At 39.8% G+C, this 18120-nt stretch overlaps 1 protein-coding gene across 2 annotated transcripts; it reads left to right on the forward strand.

The window, feature by feature from the left end:
* The first annotated feature begins 5511 nt into the window (after positions 1-5511).
* Positions 5512-17443, forward strand: eva1a (eva-1 homolog A (C. elegans)). 2 transcript variants are annotated; one of them, XM_015952765.3, is made up of 5 exons: positions 5512-5789; positions 6036-6099; positions 14967-15137; positions 15213-15563; positions 15766-17443. In XM_015952765.3, exons 3-5 carry the CDS (start codon positions 15035-15037, stop codon positions 15876-15878), a joined length of 567 nt encoding a protein of 188 aa, XP_015808251.3. In that variant the 5' UTR covers positions 5512-5789; positions 6036-6099; positions 14967-15034; the 3' UTR covers positions 15879-17443. The 2 variants fall into 2 exon arrangements, with proteins under 2 accessions (XP_015808251.3, XP_015808250.3); XM_015952764.3 differs by lacking the exon at positions 6036-6099.
* The last annotated feature ends 677 nt before the right edge of the window (positions 17444-18120 follow it).

The raw sequence follows: 18120 nt of genomic DNA on the forward strand, positions 1-18120 counted from the left end.
CGCCCCACAGGGGCCGGCGTGCCATCAGCGATATGAAAACACAACACACGTACAAAAAGATAACTTGGAAAAATAATGAGGTCTGTGTTCTGCACTGAAGTCTATGCAGAGTAAAGGCAACAGCAACAGGGAGACAAGAGAATAAAAGAATTAAAGAGACGGTCCACATGCAAGAAATTCCTGCATCCTGCTGTGGCACTGACACACAGAGAACAAAAAGACGTCACATCTTTATTCCAAACAGTAAAAAATTTCATACTTAACACTGAAATATTTAGTTTGTTTGTTTTGATTAAAAAATGCATACATATATATATATATATATATATATATGTATATATATATATATATATATATATATATATATATATATATATATATATATATATATATATGACACACACACACGCACACACACATATGCATGAATGTATCTTCTCTAAAAAACTATTCTTAGTCTAATATGCAGCAACAATTTACTCTGTAAAAATGCACCTTTAATTAACCTTTTCTATCCAAACAATCTGAAATGACCATATTTGGACAATAGAGGGAGGAGCTTCAGACGTTTGTTGAGATAAATAGTTTATTTAATATGGCCCTTTATGATACTTTATTATATGTATAATAGCTTCTTTATTATGTAAATATAAAAACTTATGTTTTTAAAACAATTAAAAGTTCATTATTAACTTAGACAAGGCTTACTAATATTTAAAATATGTTAGATTTTAAACCTGACAACAGTTAATTTTGCTTTTTGAAAAGTCCTTCAACAGTGTGTTGGACATGGGTTTATTATGTGGTTTTGCTGATGCTGCAACATGACATCATCCATGTTAAAGGTAAGGAGGTTGACTCTGACTTAAAGATTAAAAACACAAACTAGCATTCCCACTATGAAACTCACTTCCTGTCCCTCGACATTTCAGAGATGAGTGACAACAATTCCCCATGCTGCACCGAGTTAAGAGTCTCAATATTTTATTACCCTGGGCAGGAAGTTCAAAAATAGACGCTTTAGGAAGCTCAGCCTAGCCTTGGCTCTCCATTCAACTTTTAACATCAGAAGTAAAGATGGTGATGTTAAAAACGCTGTCCTGGATAATTAACCTAATTATTTACTTTATAGTTCCATCCCAGATGGTTGTCCTCGTGCTAGGAAAACTCACATGTGAAAGTAAAAAATATTCATGAGGACAGCTGTCTCTAACTTGCAGGTTATTCTGGAGAGCCTCTGGCTAAATAAACCAGCTGCTCAGCATCCTTTTTACATCCTCACTACATGTGTTGTTTTAACAGTGTTATTAACTTCAAATTCATTAGTTATTCAAAAGTGAGCTGATTGGCAAAAACAGAGTTTATCCTCATCGATGCTGCCTTTGAGTTTGGACCGAGGGTCTTGTTCACAAGTGATGGAGGAATGGACCAAAGATTGGAGACTTTTTCTTTAGTATTTGGGGTACAGTTCCAGTCTGGCTAGTGAAAAAGGAGCTGTACACAAACATGGACCTCCTATTTACTAGTAAATCTAAAGTCTGTTCACTAGAACAAAATCCAGAAAACAAGGAGATTCCTTCATAGAGTGGTCCTAGAAAAAAAGGGCAGCTGAGGTTGTTTGAGCTACTTAGAGGAGAATCCAGAGTTGATGATTGGAGATGATTTCCATCCGTCCGTCCATCCGTCCGTCCATCCATCCATCCGTCCATCCATTCATCCATCCATCCATTCGTCCGTCCATCCATCCATCCATCCGTCCGTCCATCCATTCGTCCGTCCATCCATCCGTCCATCCATCCATCCATCCATCCATCCAGCTGTCCATTCATCCATCCATCCATCCATTTTCTTCCACTTATCCTGAGTCGGGTCGCAGGGGCAGCAGCCCAAGCTGAGAGTCCCAGACTTTCCTCTCCCCAGCCACTTGGGCCAGCTCTACCTGGGGGAATCCCAAGGCGTTCCCTGGCCAGCCATGAGACATAGTCCCTCCAGCATGTCCTGGGTCTCCCTTAGGTCTCCTCCTGGTTGGACGTGCTCAGAAAACCTCACCATAGAGGCATCCTAATCAGATGCCCGAGCCACCTCAACTGGCTCCTCTTGATGTGGAGGAGCAGCAGGTCTACTCCGAGCCCATCCTGGATGACCAAGCTTCTCACCCTGTCTCTAAGGGAGAAAACTCATGTCAGCTGCTTGTATCTGTGATCTTGTCCTTTTGGTCACTACCCAAAGCTCGTGACCATAGGTGAGGGTTGGAACGTAGATCAACCGGTAAATCGAAGGCTTCACCTTCCGGCTCAGCTCTCTCTTCACAACAACAGATCGGTACAACACCTGCAGCACTGCACATGCAGCACCAATCCGCCTGCACTGCATCTTTCCCTCAAGACCCAGAGATTTCTTTTTACCTTGCTGACAGTTTCGTTCGTGCTGCAAACTTCCTCAGAGCTGACACCGATGGTGGCGTCACTTCCCTCTCCAGAGGAAGTTTTCAGCCGCGAACGAAACTATCAGCAAGGTAAAAAGAAACCTTTTCTGTGTTTTAAATAAGAACCAACAATGCAGTTAGAAACTCAACACAGCAAGAACATACCAAAGATGCTTAAAAAAAAAGACCCAGAGATACTGAAATTCCTCCCCTTGGGGCAGGACCTCATCCCTGACCCGGAGAAGGCATTCTACCCTTTTCGGACTCGTTAACTCATGACTCATTCCATGAATTAAAATAAAATTGAAGCTATATTTCTGGGATACTTGTTACAAAAACTCAACTAAATTATTATAAATGGATATAGGTGAACATGAGCTGAAGCATTTTTTCTTTATGCCCTGAATTATTAAGCTTTTCCAGCTAATTTTATTGACAAATCAGAGAAACTCAGGGTCACATCTCTTGACAAATTGCTATTTTGTGGGTCTGGAGCTGAAAAGTTTGGAAACCACTGCTCTGGGTCTTGAACCCACCTTTAATATGCAGCATAAAGTGGATTAAATGGATTACCCTGAAGTGTCCCTCAGGGCTCAGTCTTAGGGCCTATACTCTTTACCATGTACATTCTTCCTCTGACTGTGATTATTGCCAGCTTCCAGGTGAACTATCACATCTATGCCAACAACTACCAAATTGTTTTTGCTGTTACACCACCTTCAGACCCTAATGGACTGCCTCTCAGAAATCAGAATCTGTTTTTTTGCAAATTTCTTACACTTAAACAACAACAAAACGGAGGCAATTACATTTTACCCAAGAAACCATAACAACGTCTGTCATGGCCTGTCTCCTGTCCATGTCACCCTGTGTCCGTTCCATATCCTGTCTCCCCAGTCCATTCCATGTGTTCTCCCTCCTCCAGATTTCCTTGTTTCCTGTTCCTAGATTCATTCATTCAGTCCCAGTCTCGGTCACCTGTAGCCACTTATCTGCCCCATTCTTGTTAAAATTCTTATTTAGTTGTGTATTTTCTTCAGTCATTTCCTGCTCATGGCTTAGGTTATTCTTTCATCAATCTAGTTTAGTTGTAGTTATGTTTTCTAATTTAGAGTTCTGTTTACTTAGTCATCATTAGTGTATTCTTTCAGCCTTTAATTCTAGTGTCTTATGTTTCTGTATCTAATAATTTTATCTGGTTCAGTCCTCTTTTGTTTTTGCATTGCCTCCCATCCTCTGCTTACCAGTCACACCTGTTGGTCATTCTCATCAGTAATCAGTGCACCTGCTCCCTTTGTCGTCACTCACCTCCTCAGCAGTTTTTTAAAACATATTTTTTTTTATCATTTTTTAAATCTTTTTATACTTTAATAGTTTTGTTTTTGTTGAAGCTCCTGGTGATTTTTATCTTGAGAGGTGCTACATAAAAGATCGTCTTCTTTCTTTCAGTATTTAAACCCGGTCATATTCGTAGCTCCTGGTCAGTTCCTTGTGTTTGTGTTTTTGTTTGCTCCTCATGCTTTCGTCTGCCTGCTCCTGCTCCACACCACAGACTTTAATACACTTTTGGATTTTTAACCTACCTGGCTGCCTCCTGGATTTCCTGTACTTCAACAACCTCCAATTCCATAGTCTCGCTTGATTTGTCTGCCGTTCCATTTAGATTTCAGTCCTGCGTGTCCAGTTTAGACATCAAGCTGGATGCTAAATTGACTTTAGCACCGCACGTCAATGCCACCATCAAGTCATGTTTCTTTCAGTTATGCCATTTAGCCCGAGTGAAAACTGTTCTGAAAAGATCACACTTAGAATCAGTCATTCATGCATTCATTACTTCAAGATTGGATTACGCAAACTGTTTCCTACTGGATTGGATTAAAACAGTAAAAATTCAAACGAGTTTACCACATAAAATTGCTGTTTGCGACCGAAACTCCCATCTTCAAAGACAAACGAATGATGCAGAATATGTTAGAAGTCCAGATGTGTAAACACCAGCATCTAAAGGACGTGGTGACACTAATGCCTGACATTTCATTGGCATCAGTGCTCCAAGCAGCAAGAAGCAGCAAATCTTCAAGGAAAGCATTGGTGTGCTGGCATGCTTGAAGTCCTGATGACATAAATAAATCTCCTTAATTAAAAGGTGTGTGGAACAACTGGGAACGGTTTTGTATCATCACTGGAGTTCATCTCGGTGGCCTTTTCTCGTTCATCTGAAGTGTTTAAACCTTTAAAGGTTCAGTTCTCTGAACAAGGAAGCTTGTTCACAGCTTTGCTGTCTGACAGTAAACACTCAGCTTTGTGGAAACACCTGCATGTGTTTCTTTTTTGCTCTTTCACATACCTGTTCAGAGGTGTTGCCCCAGAGAGCGAACCAGAGGAAGGAGGCTTTTCAGGCATTTCCATTTGCATAATCTCAGCATAAAAATAACCTAACAGGTTAGCTGATCAAATTTTCATAGACCAGACATAAACATGTTTTTATGTTTTGAATGATCCAGCTCTAAAGCTACTCCCTCACTCGTGTGCATGCAGTAAGCAGTTTCTACATGCAGCAGATTTTTTTGTTTTTGCAGTCTAAAGCAGTTTTTATTTTCAATGATTTTTTTAAAGATATGTGTTTATTATGTGTATTGCAAGAAAGCAAGTTCGTGAAAAAGTGGATTATTATGATGGGGTCATTTTTCAACATTCAATGTGAAAAATTAATTTACAAATGTGAATCTGTTTACCTTCCTGTCTCAGTATATCTCATCTCACTCTGCATGTAAAATATAAACAAGGAGGAGAGAAGTGGCAGACACACTACAAGTCAAATTGTGCGCGCGCGTGTGTGTGTGTAAGTGAGAGAACGAAGGAGATGCCAGGTTCTTGGCAGCGAGGGAGGAAGGGAGATTCATCGGACCTGTCAGGGTCTTTCATGTCACATTCCTGCCCTCGGGAGCTGACCTCTGTCTCTCTGTCTGGAAAAATAACCTGGAAAAACTAAAACAGAATATCACAAAACTGCCCTCTGGAGAACAGTCTGAACAGTCTGAGACATGCACCTCCTCTTTCTCCTCCTCCTGCATCTGCATCAAAGGCAGGAGAACTGAGGAGGAGAAAGGAGGATGATAGACGCTTTTAATTTGTATCTACGTAAAACAGTGAAAAGGGGGCTTGTGTGCCCATGTGACAACTGTGGTCTGACAGAGGAGATTTATTCGTCTAATTGTACAGTTAGTGCTTTCAGTGAGGGAAGAAAAAGGGGAGGAGTAGAGAGAGAGAGAGAGAGAGAGCACAGGAGTAAAGTCCAGAGCAGAGAGCAAAGAGTAGAGGAGGAGGAGCAGAGGAGGAGAGAGGATCTTTGCACTAATAAACTGTGAGTATAAACATTTTGTTTTCTTGTTGTGATGATGTTGGTGATGCTGCTGCCTCTGGTTTTAGACCATCCAGATGGTGATGATGATGTTGCAGGACATCTCCAGTGTCTTTTCCACTTTCCTCTAAATGTTACTTTTTCTTCTTCTTATCAATTCCCAAATTTCTCCTGATTTAATCTTATTGTTGCTGTTTTAATTTTTATCCTGTGTGCACACTCTGCTCCCTCTGCGTGTCACGTTTGCAGTGGTGCAACAGAAGAGGGAAAGGCCACTGTCACATTCGTTTAGTGTCAGAAGACACACGCGGAGGTAGGAATACACTTCAGCTTTGATGAGCACAGTGTGGAGGAAATATGCAAGGGGAGACACGCGTGCTGTGTATGTGTGTGTGTGTGTGCATCAGTGACACAGTTGCAGAATGGTATAGTTTTCCTAACCACATGCAGAAAAAACAAAGAGTCTTTGTGCAGCATGAGAATTTGATCAGACAGCACAAACCCAGAAATGGAGAAGAGATTCAGAATCAACAACAATAAAACAGTGAAACACCCAAACTGTTGATTTGTTTAGATCTCTGAGGGGGAGAACACAGCATTGCTTCTGTGATTCTTCTAACTGTTTTTTATTATTGTGAAATGTTTGTAAAAAATTGTTCTGGAGCCTGCAGATCAGATCTAACTGCTGATTCTGTAAAAACCAAACCCACCCACCGGCACCTGCAAACATCTGTGTGAGAGTATCATGGCTGTCATTTAGTTTATTGCAAACTTTTTTTTTTCATTTTATAGCATGAAATAAGTAGTTTGCTTTGAAGAAAAAAAATTCCCTCATGAAAACAATGTTGTGCAGCATCGGAACAACATCCTGTGTAATTTTCTTTATGTGATTAGAGAGTTTGGTTTTCTCTTTCGTAAAAACTGAGATTTGGATTTTTCTTTTGTCTATTTTATCCTGTCACACTTGTTGATCTTTACTGGACCTCTGAGGTTTTCAAATTTATTTTCGAGTTTGTTCCTTCAGAGACCTTTCTGATCTCATCTCACCTGTTGACCCGTGTGTTCAATCAGGCCTGACTAAGAGATTTTATAGTCCTTTCATTGTCAGGTCTTCCTAGTTCCACAACTTACTTTTGCTTTTGAGTTGCAATAATGAGTTTAATTGGTCCATGTCTGATTATTGTTATTTTTTACCTTGTGAGCTTTTTTATTTACTTTTATTTGAGTTTATCTAATCTTCTGCCTCTGGTGTGTGCTGCCGAATCCTCATAACAGGCTAAATATGAAAAATACAATAACTTCTGTACCAGGTTGTGTTGTTTCTGGGGTTTTGATGTCGTTGCAGCACACCCACATGACCCCACTCCTCTTCCAGCTTCACTGGCTGCTGGTTAACTTCAGGGTTCATTTCAAGATCCTGGTTCTGGTCTTTAGGGCCTTACATGGACAAGCACCATCTTACAGATCTTCTCAGTTCCTACACCCCAGAAGGTCCCTGTGGTCCAGTGACCAAAGCTTACTGGTTGTGCAGCGCACCAGGGGTGACAGATCGTTTGCTGCTGTGGCCCCCAGACTCTGGAACTCTCTCCCCCTGAGCCTGAGATCAGTGGACTCAGTGGTCTCCTTTAAAAAGCAGCTGAAAACTCACCTGTTCAGGCTGGTTTTTGCATGACCTCCTTTTCATTCTCTTCTTCCTCACTGGCTTTTCCTCATGTTGATGTTTCTACCAAATCTGTTTTTCAGGACCCGGTGATTACCGTTTTCATTTCATTTTTTTCTTCACATTTTTTATCTAAATTTTTATTTTCTTCATTTTTATTAATACTTTTAACTCAATTTTAATAGTTAATTTTGTTCTTGTGAGGCGCCTCGTGATTTATTTCTTGAGAGGTGTTATATAAAAGATTGTTTCTTCTTCTTGTTTTATTTTGTATTTTAACCTGCACAGATAAAATCACAACCATTCTTTTTTACATTTTTGTTTCAGGTTTCCTATGAATGGATGGATGGATGGACAGATGAATGGATAGATGAAAGGATGATTGGATGGATGGATTATTTGATGGGTGGATGGGTGGATAGATTGTAAATGGCCTGTATTTGATATGGCACCTTCTAGAGTCCTGGAACCCCCCAAGGTGCTTTACAACACAATCATTTATTCACCCATTCACACCCTGGTGGTGATGAGCTACGATGTAGCCACGGTTGCCCTGGGGCGCACTGATAGAGATGAGGCTGCCGAGCACTGGTGCCACAGGTCCCTCCGACCACCACCAGCAGGCAAGGGGGGTCAAGTGTCAATGACAGTGACAAACTGAGCGGGGATCGAACCTGCAACCTTCCAATTACAGGGCAAGCACTTAACTCCTGTGCGAACATCACCCAATAATCTCTAATTACGTAACTGTGACGTTCAGCTGGACAAATTTAAACTGAGACCAATTTTTCTACAACACCTCTCTGCTTTGCATTCGAGGACCACGCTCCTCTTCTCTATCTAGTCTTCCTCATCCGAGGACCACCCTCTTCTTCTCTATAGTCTTCCTCCCTCTTTATACGCAAACAACCTGATTAATGAAAGGCATAGTTTAAAAACAGCCCCTGACATGAAACCTATAACAATAACACGATGTAACCCAATTTATCACGTCTAGAAAAGCAACAGGGAGCGAGAAGGGCAGTCTCTTCCTGCAGCGTTTCCACATAACATCATAGAATGACCCTGACAGCCCGTGGTTTTACAAATGCTCGGAGGCTGTGTTTGTGTTCATGTTATGGAATTCAGTTTTGAACTTCCTCCTATTCCACAAGAAACATTCCTTCATGACGTTTTGTAACCTAATTCTTCTGATATGTACTTTTGATAAAAACAAGCTACATGTCTGTAGGAATCTTTGCTCTCCAGCATGCGCTCCACATTTCCTAACAGGTCAAGAATTCTGCTCTGCTGCCTTTTTACAGCTGAAAACATCAGGAGAAATTAGGCCAGTTTGATTTTCTCAGAGTGCAGCATTCATTTTTCATGTATCAGAGTTTAAACTCATGCCTTGTCTTAACAGCTTCGTGTCATGAGAGAAAAGTATTTAGGTTTCTACATTTGAAGCTTTTAGAGTTAAATCTTTAAAAGATTTGCCACAGGTTGGTATAAAAGCAGCTCTAATAGGTTTTAATGAAACTGTTAATAAGTGATTGTTGCAGAAACTCTGAGTGAGACCATAATAACATGTATTGAGATGAAATGAAAGCTGTGATCAGGGGAAATCAATTCTTTTTTTAATGAAAATTACACATTTTTCTTTAAACTCCTGTTCTGCGATGGGATTATTGCTCACATCCACTGAGCTAATGTCTTGTCATCAGGAGATGCACATTATGAAATTCTAGGAGTGAAAGTCAATGAGTGTTTTATTGAGACACTTTGCAAACTTGTGGTGTAATTAGAGATGAGCTGGAGGCGTTGTTCTGATTTAGGGTGTCACTTGTGCAGATTTTGCTTCATTTAGTGGATTTCACAACAGTAGAGAAAAGGGGGGTGAAGGGTACTCAGCAAAGACCTTTTTATCTGTTTTAGGCTTAAATATGAAATTAGCTGAGTGGATCTATAACTACATCACTGTCTCTGAAAAAAACGTTTTATCAGCTGAATTCCATAACTAATATTAATGTTTTATTTTATTTAAAAACTAATTATTGGAACTTGGCTCAAAAGCAAGGAATTATTTTTGGTTAAATAAATATGCCAAAATGCCTTGACAAAATATGTACTGTTGGAAAGGCTGATTTATAAAGATGCACCAATATAAAAAACGGGCAGATGACAGATAACTTGTATACATTGATAATTGATGGATGGAGACAGAAAGGTCGGAATAGAAAAATACAACAAATTAGGCTTTCTAGATATTTAAAAGCCAGGAACTATTGTAAAATGAATAAACAATGGACCAAACTCACATATAGCTTTCTGTTAAGTTTACATAATGAAGAGTGGGAGTCCTAAAATAAAGCCCTGAGGAACTCCTTTGGTTGCAAAAAAGCAACTTAAAGTGACAATGTGTAGTTTTTACCATTAATCTCTTGAAATATCCATTGAAATGTTGTTGTAAATGTCATGGTCTGCGTCCTCCTGTAATGTTCTGCGTCTGCGTCTTCCTTCATGTGTCTCCTGATGTTTCTCCATCCCTCTCTAGAGTCCCTTCTGTTTCTTATAGCGCTCTCATGTGTCCTTTGTCTGTGTCTCATTTAGGTGTCTTCTGTTTGTAGCCCTTTTAAGTCGATTCCTCCCAGGTCCTGTGTCATTCATTCATCCCCAGCCCCTCCAGATCTTCCTTCACGTTCTGTAGCTCCAGCCTCTTTGTCCCCAGCTCGGTGTGTGTGTGTGTGTGTGTGTGTGTGTGTGTGCGCGCGTGTCCTTCCCCATCTTGGTGTTTGTGTGTGTGTGTGTGTGTGTGTGTGTGTGTGTGTGTGTGTGTGTGTGTGTGTGTGTGTGTGTGTGTGTGTGAGTCCTTCCCTCAGTCTCTAGGTTTAGTTTTTGTGTTTTAGGTTTATCTGTCCTCCTTTGGTTCTGTTTCCCTATTTAGATAAATTATTGTCACCTGCCTTCCCTCCAGCCCTCACTCCACATACCTGCTGCCATTTTTCCTAATTACTCCTCCCTGTGTATATAAGCCCAGTCTTGTCTCTGTCTTGTGTTCGGTCCATTGTACTTATTCTGTCAAGTCTTCTCTAGTCTCCAGTGTTTTTTTTTTTTTATCTCAGCCTTCTCTAGCCTCTTGTGTCTTTGTCTCTAGTTTTTGGACAACCTTTGGATTTATTGGCTCCCAGCCTTTTGGATTTATTTATTTTTGGCTCATCCAAATAAAGGATATTTTCTTATATCACCTCCTGCCTCGTGTCATCTTGGGTTCCTGCATTTTGGGTCCTACCAACCTCCAGCATATCGTGACAGTAAATAACTTAAAAGATGCTCAGTTGTGGGAAAAATATTGGTGGTTTCATAACATATAACCATGATAATCGGGTCTAAAATACATGGGTGTCTCTGGGCGATGCCATATTGGATGTCACATTTCACTCTACGGAAGCTCGTGAGAACAGAATGTAGTTACTGATTTGTGACAAATGGTTATAAAACTTTCAGCATCAATAAATGTTGTTCTTTTACACGTGTACCTCCTCACTCGTTGCCTGTGATGAAAGGGAATCTGATGTTCTTGTTATTTTGCTGGAGGTTGCACTCCCAAGGATTTTTGACCCTAATGGCCATCCGTTGGTAAGGTCTTACTTGAACACAAAAATAATGCTTCCTTGCAATGATTTCGGTATCTACTGCCCCCTATCGCCAGGGAAAATACACACTGTCACTTTATAACATGAGAAGCTATATTTTGTAACCTTTTCACCTAAAGAATAGAATCAGCTTTTTCACTTCAATTCAAGTTTATTTATATAGCGCCAAATAAACACACAAGACAAGAGTCGTCTCAAGGCACTTCACATAATAAAAATTCCAATTCAGGTCAGTTCATTAAGCGAATCAGAAATAATGTTTCCTATATAAGGAACCCAGCAAATTGCATCAAGTCACTGACTAGTGTCAGTGACTATACAGCAATCCTCATACCAAGCAAGCATAAAGCGACAGTGGAGAGGAAAACTCCCTTTTAACAGGAAGAAACCTCCAGAGAATCCTGGCTCAGTATAAGCAGCCATCCTCCACGACTCACTGGGGATTGAGAAGACAGAGCAGACACACACACGCACACACACACACACACACACACACACACACACACACACACACACACACACACACACACACACACACACACACACACACACACACACACACACACACGGACAACTAATGTGTCTATAGTTATATTGTGATATCTTAGTAAATATTCTATTTGGTGAAAGATAAACATTATTGTATTTATCCTAGTGGATTTATAATTAAATGGATAAACTAGTATTAGCACATCAAAAGTCAAGGAAACCAAAAAGTTATTATCAGGAGAGAGAGAATGCTTAAGTGGTTAGCAGCAGTGTGCTAGTCGACGGCCCCCTCCATGAGGCCACCACAGCTCAGCAGAATGTCATTGTCGCTTCTTCTGGGGAGAAAAACACTTACAGAGAAAATAAAGTTAACAGCTGAAATTGCACAAAATAGTACAGTTAAAGAGCAGACTGTAGAAGAAAGCAGTAGAGTGCGAGAAGTGGTCAGTGTATCCTCCAGCAGTCTAAGCCTATAGCAGCATAACTACAGAGATAACTCTGGATAATCTATCCTATTTAGATGTAGGCATGTTGGAGGCAGGGCAAGGGAGAGCCGTCTTTACCGACTGTACACTCCACCTCCCTGACTTGTCCAGATTTAGGCTATCATCAGATTTTAACCATAGGCCTTATCAAATAAAAATGTTTTAAGCCTATTCTTAAAAGTATACAAGGTGTCTGCCTCACAGACTAAAGCTGGGAGCTGGTTCCACAGGAGAGGAGCCTGAAAACTAAAAGATCTGCCTCCCATCCTAATTTTAGATATTCTTGGAACCACCAGTAGACCTGCAGTCTGAGAGCGAAGTGCTCGGTTAGGAACATATGGAACAATCAGATTCCTAATGTATGATTATTAAGAGCTTTATATGTGAGAAGGAGGACCTTAAAATCTATTCTGAATTTAACAGGTAGCCAATGTAGGGAAGCTAAGACAGGAGAGATATGATCTCTCTTTTTAATTCTCATCAGAACTCTAGCTGCAGCATTTTGGACAAGCTGAAGACTTTTAACTACATTCTGTGGACTTCCTGAGAGTAATGAATTACAGTAATCCAGTCTTGATGTAATAAATGCATGAACTAGTTTTTCAGCATCACTCCTGGAAAGGATGCTTCTAATCTTAGCAATATTCCGAAGGTGGAAAAAGGAAATCCTACAAACTTGTGAAACCTGGGATTTGAATGACATGTCCTGGTCAAAGATAACACCAACGTTCCTTGCTTTGTTCGCGGAGATTAATGTAATGCCATTAAGGTCAGGCGATTGGCTAAGCAATTTCCTTTTCTGGATTTCTGGTCCAAAGATGAGAACTTCCGTCTTGTCTTGATTTAAAAGCAAAAAGTTTAGAGTCATCCAATTTTTTATGTCCTCAAGACAAGCCTGTAATGTACCCAGCCTATTAGGTTCATCAGGGTTAATGGATAAATATAGCTGAGTATCGTCAGCATAACAGTGGAAGTTTATCCCATGCTGTCTAATGATTTTACCAATTGGGAGCATATATATAGTAAAAAGAATTGGTCCAAGCACTGAACCCTGTGGTACTCCGCAAGTAACCCTGGAGTATGAAGACGATTTGTCATGTACGTTTACAAAATGAAATCTGTCAGACAGGTAGGATTTAAACCAGCCTAACGCTGTTCCTTTGATCCCTACAACATGTTCAAGTCTTTCTAAAAGAACATTGTGATCAACTGTGACAACAACCTTCCTGAAATGATGGAATAATGTAGCACAGTGTTTTTGCAACCTCCCTCAAATGACATCATTTACCACATCAGCAGCAGTCGTTAATGAGCTGTGGTGTTTTTGTAAATCTCTACTGACGCTTGGACAGAATTTAAGAATTTAGAAATGTGCACATTTCATGATAGGTTGTGACAAAAACACTTCAGTGGCAAATAGAGTCAAACATATGAAAATAGTAGCAGAAAAGTGTTATTTTCCCTTTAGTTTGATTAGGTTAGTAACAGATGTTTCCAGCTTCAGTTATGGGATGGTTCTTTGTAAACAACATCAAGCATACTTTTGATGCAGGTGATGAGGAAGTGGCAGGTGAGGGTAAAGAGTTTTGCCTTATAATTCTATAAACCCTAAGCCAAAGAGCTATGAAAGATTCAGGTATTTTGCTGCACGCGTAGGCAAATCAAAAGCTAAAGTGCTGCCCTGTGAGAAGAGATAGCTCCTGAGTTAAGAGCCCATACGGGCTCAGGAATGTGTTAACAAAGCTGTTTCACTGCTGAAATATCACCCCCACCACCACTTTTTACTGCCAGCTTTAATGTCTCTGAAGCTCATTTATGTCAAACTTCTTTTAGGAGCATTACGGTCATTCTCATCCAGCCTGAGATGTGAGTTATATCTGTGATGACACGGCCTCTGTGTGACGGCCACGTGAACTCCACAGAGGTCAAGTGTATCATCGGCTGCCTGATGAATGAATTTCTTGAGGATTATTTCACAGCTGTCAGGATTAAACAAGCCTGAGTAGGTTTAGAGTGTTGGTATAATAAAAATATATATTTTTTTAAGGTTTATAACCAGTTTTCCATTCACATAAAATGTATTCAGAGCCACAAAACAATCTTGAGGTTTGAAATAACTACAGCTAATTAAGTTATGGTTAGATTATGAAATTAAGAAACTACAAAACATTCTTGTCATTTTTGGGAATGTAATAAAGGAAAAAAAAACAGATTTGATTTTAACAGCTAACAATGCAATATTTTCTGTGTTTGTGGAAAATCAATTGAAACAACAAAGCTTGACCTAAAATGTGGCTCCTTTAATTGTCATTTAAACATTTTCCAAAGAGACCCAGGGAACATTTTTTTCCTTGAAGGCAAGCTTTTGTTTCTTGTTAATGTTGTTAGTGTGTCTTGTTAGTGTTGTCAGGGAAACTTTGCCATTCTAGTTCTGAACGCCAGTCATGTGCACTATGTGCAAAGTTGCATATAATTTCTTATTTATATCCCTCTGCGGTTTTATTTCTTGTAGTGGGAAAGGAAGTAAGGCAATCTAACGAACCATTAGAATAAACTAACAGAACAGTTTTCTTCCTTGTGTTATCAGTTTTATTCTCTCATGTGGATTTTAATCATATGTTTGCACACATTTCTAAAGAAAAGCAAGCAAAAACAAGTGTTTTAATGTTGTGGTTATGTAATTATAGTTATTAAAGTTACAAAGGAGTCTAGAAGGCCCCAGAGCCACAGGTTTGCAGACTTCTGCTTTACTCACACGACAGCAAAGAAAAATATCAAATAGGACCAGAATTTGGTGCAATTAATGCATTATTTATGGACAATACTCTACAAGCATCAGAGGAAACCAAATAATGCTTTTGGAAACATTGACTCAGGTTTTCTCTCGTCTAATGTCTCTGTCTCACACCTACAGCTCACGAGGAGCGATGAAGATCTGATCTAACCTCTTCAGGAGGATTTTTTCGTCTAAACTGAGAAATCATGAGCTCCCCAACAACAGCAAGTCCAAACATGGAGGTGAAGATGGTCTCCCAGGAGATGGCATTGCTTAGCAACATATTAGCAGCTTACACCTTCATTGCAGGTACAGCGTTTGTTCGGATTGTTATGACTGTAGGAGATCAGTATGAAAAGGAAGGATTTCTTCTTTCTGTCTCAGACCAGCCTGAGAGGACAGCTCTGGTGTTTCTCGGCGGCATCTGCATGGGTCTTCTTGTCACACTGTGCGCCATCGTCTTCCAGATTCACTGTAGAGCAGACTGCCACTATGGCAACAGTAACGACCTTCAGCATCGCCACAAGGTCAGACATCCCCGTCGTCAGCACATCTGTGCCCATCAGTCCAGCGACAGCCACCAGGATCACGCCACTGCTGTGGTTGTGGCCTCCGGAAGAACCACTGGGGACAGCGAGACAGAGGACTGGGACGACACGACCGACCTGTCGGCACGAAGGCGCAGACGTTTCGAGAGAGCTCTGCTTCACGCCAACATGTTCACATCATCTGAAGGTGTATTTCAAACAGAGACACACTTGTAATGTTAAATGGTGATGTACTGATTCTGATTTTGAGGGCCAATACCAATTTCTGATTCTTGTACAGGTCATCTCTTTTATGTCATGAAACAAAAATAACATGAAGCTAAAGATCAGAGCAAAAGTTTTGTAGGTAAGCCCAGACTCAGTGTGTTTTGCTCTCGTTGTGTCTTCAGAACTGGACCGGGCCCAGAGGCTGGAAGAGCGTGAGCGTATTCTCAGAGAGATCTGGATTAATGGACAACCAGACATCAGCACCGTCACTCAGAGCCTCAACAGATATTACTGATGCAAAAGTAAAAATAGAGACTGGATGAAAAGAGGCAGACATAAAGGTACAGGAAACTCCTTTGAAAATTGCACCAACAGTTTTTGCACTGCTCCAAAAAGATTTAATCAGTCAGTATGTCTGAAGGAGCCTCGGCGTCGTGTGAACAGGAGCGACACGTGAACTGTCCTGCTCTGGAACCACATGGGACCGACGTGTTTGGAGGAAGAGAAGCAAATTAAAATGAAGACACAAACAAACCAACTCATTCTAATGTTTGAATCTGCTGGGAGTTTCTGTTTTTACCAGAGACTTTCAGAAACAAAAACATGAAGGAAACATTTCATAAGTGAACAGTCTTGCACTTTTCCTTGATGATCGTTGCTGTTTGTAATCCTGCTATAATCCTGACATGACTGCTGGATTATTTTTGTTAATTTAATAGCAGAGGAATAGAAAATATGATGCAAACCTATCTCACCAAAGAGGATCATATCAGCTCCATGCAAGCATGGAGGTCAACATTCTGGTGCTTTCTGCTAACAACTGTGTGATTTGTAGATTACGACAATCCTCATGTTTGAGATGATTGTGCTTTATTTAAAGAGTTAAACATTAAACACGGATGCCAGTGTTTCTGCAATATGGATGTTTTGAGGGTTTGTCCTAGACAGACAGCAAGGTGCAGTCACGGTCATAATAAAAGTTTTAAGAAACCCAAAGAAGGTGAACAGAGAAGCTGTGACAGAGAAGCTGTGACAGAGGAGCAGGATTGAACAAAATCATAAAGCATTTCAAACTTTCCATGAAGGACACTTCTAAAACACTCCTCTTGTGGGTTTCATGCATTTTTAATTACATCAATAAAACCATTTAGGTTGACAAACTGTGTTTGCCTTAAGAGCAATTTGAGTGTGTAAGTGACTTCTCCTATTGTCCAAAATTATTTCTACACATTTTTCTCAGGAAAAAGTGCTTGCATTTAGCACAAAAAGGGAAAAAATATATAATTAATGAACAGAAAAAAGAAAAGTTAGAGAAGGTTCTAAGACGATGACACATTTATGCATTAAAAATTATCATTATTTTATGCTATGATTATGCAATTTGAGTGTAGTTGACCTACTAATCTGATCAAATGGGGCATAATCCTTTGTTGACTATTGTCACAAATTCACCACCTTGAAGCGCCCACACATTTACAAGATTTGTACCGTCATCAAAAATCTGCCACAGTCCCATGTATGTCTATTGCCCTCTAGTGGCAGTTCATTTGGTGACAAGGGCCTATGATGTTTCTTTACTGCTAATTTAATTTCATCATACAGTAAAACTGATCATATTGTTGTTATAGTTGCAGTAGCCAACAAAATGGTTTTAAAAACAAGATTACTGTTGTTAAAACTGGGTCAATGTTAATAACCAGTCAGCAATTTGTGCATCTCTTATCCGCTTTGAAAAGGAACAGGATGGTCAAGGTAGTAATGCTTTGATCATTTTATAGGGATAGCACACATCGGTGTGTTAACACGCTGTTAACAGCAAATGTGTGTGTGTGTGTGTGTGTGTGTGTGTGTGTGTGTGTGTGTGTGTGTGTGTGTGTGTGTAAATGTATATTACATATGTATTTGTAATTATATATGTATAATAATGTATATTTATATTGGTAAATATTGGTAAATGGCAATAACAGTAATATTAATGTAGGATAGCGAAAACTTTTGTGCCTTTTTTTTAAGAAAATGTGTTTTGTGAACTTTTGGTGAGGCCCTGCAACACAAAGAAGACACATTTTGACACATTTTGGAAACTTCCACAATTTGAGTGGAATTCTGGCTTCAGAGCATAAAAACTTCAGTAATTAACCCTTTGATGCATGAATTATGAAATCTTCAACCATGATTTTTTTAACCTTTTTTTCATTCATCTTTAAGTGTGAATGAAACAAATTTCAAAAAGTATTTTTTGTAACATTTAATATTTTACAAATAATATATTACATGTCAAACTCAGCGGACAGCATGCATTCTGAACATGGCTTGACTTACTGAAGTCGAAATGGAGGGGCTCAAATGCAATAAAGTCTTCAACTGCTGTGCTTGTAATAGCAAAAAATAAGTAACAATTTTGAGTACCTGTCCACTGTAGTGACCATTATGCATCAAAGGTTTAAAACCAAGTCAACTTTTATCTAAATTTAAAACTCCTGAAACCCCTCATTTCTGCTGGTTTTGGCGTGCGACTCCAGAAGTGTCAGTGCCCC

The sequence above is a fragment of the Nothobranchius furzeri genome, chromosome 9, assembly GCF_043380555.1.
Source record: "Nothobranchius furzeri strain GRZ-AD chromosome 9, NfurGRZ-RIMD1, whole genome shotgun sequence".
Lineage (NCBI taxonomy): Eukaryota > Metazoa > Chordata > Actinopteri > Cyprinodontiformes > Nothobranchiidae > Nothobranchius > Nothobranchius furzeri.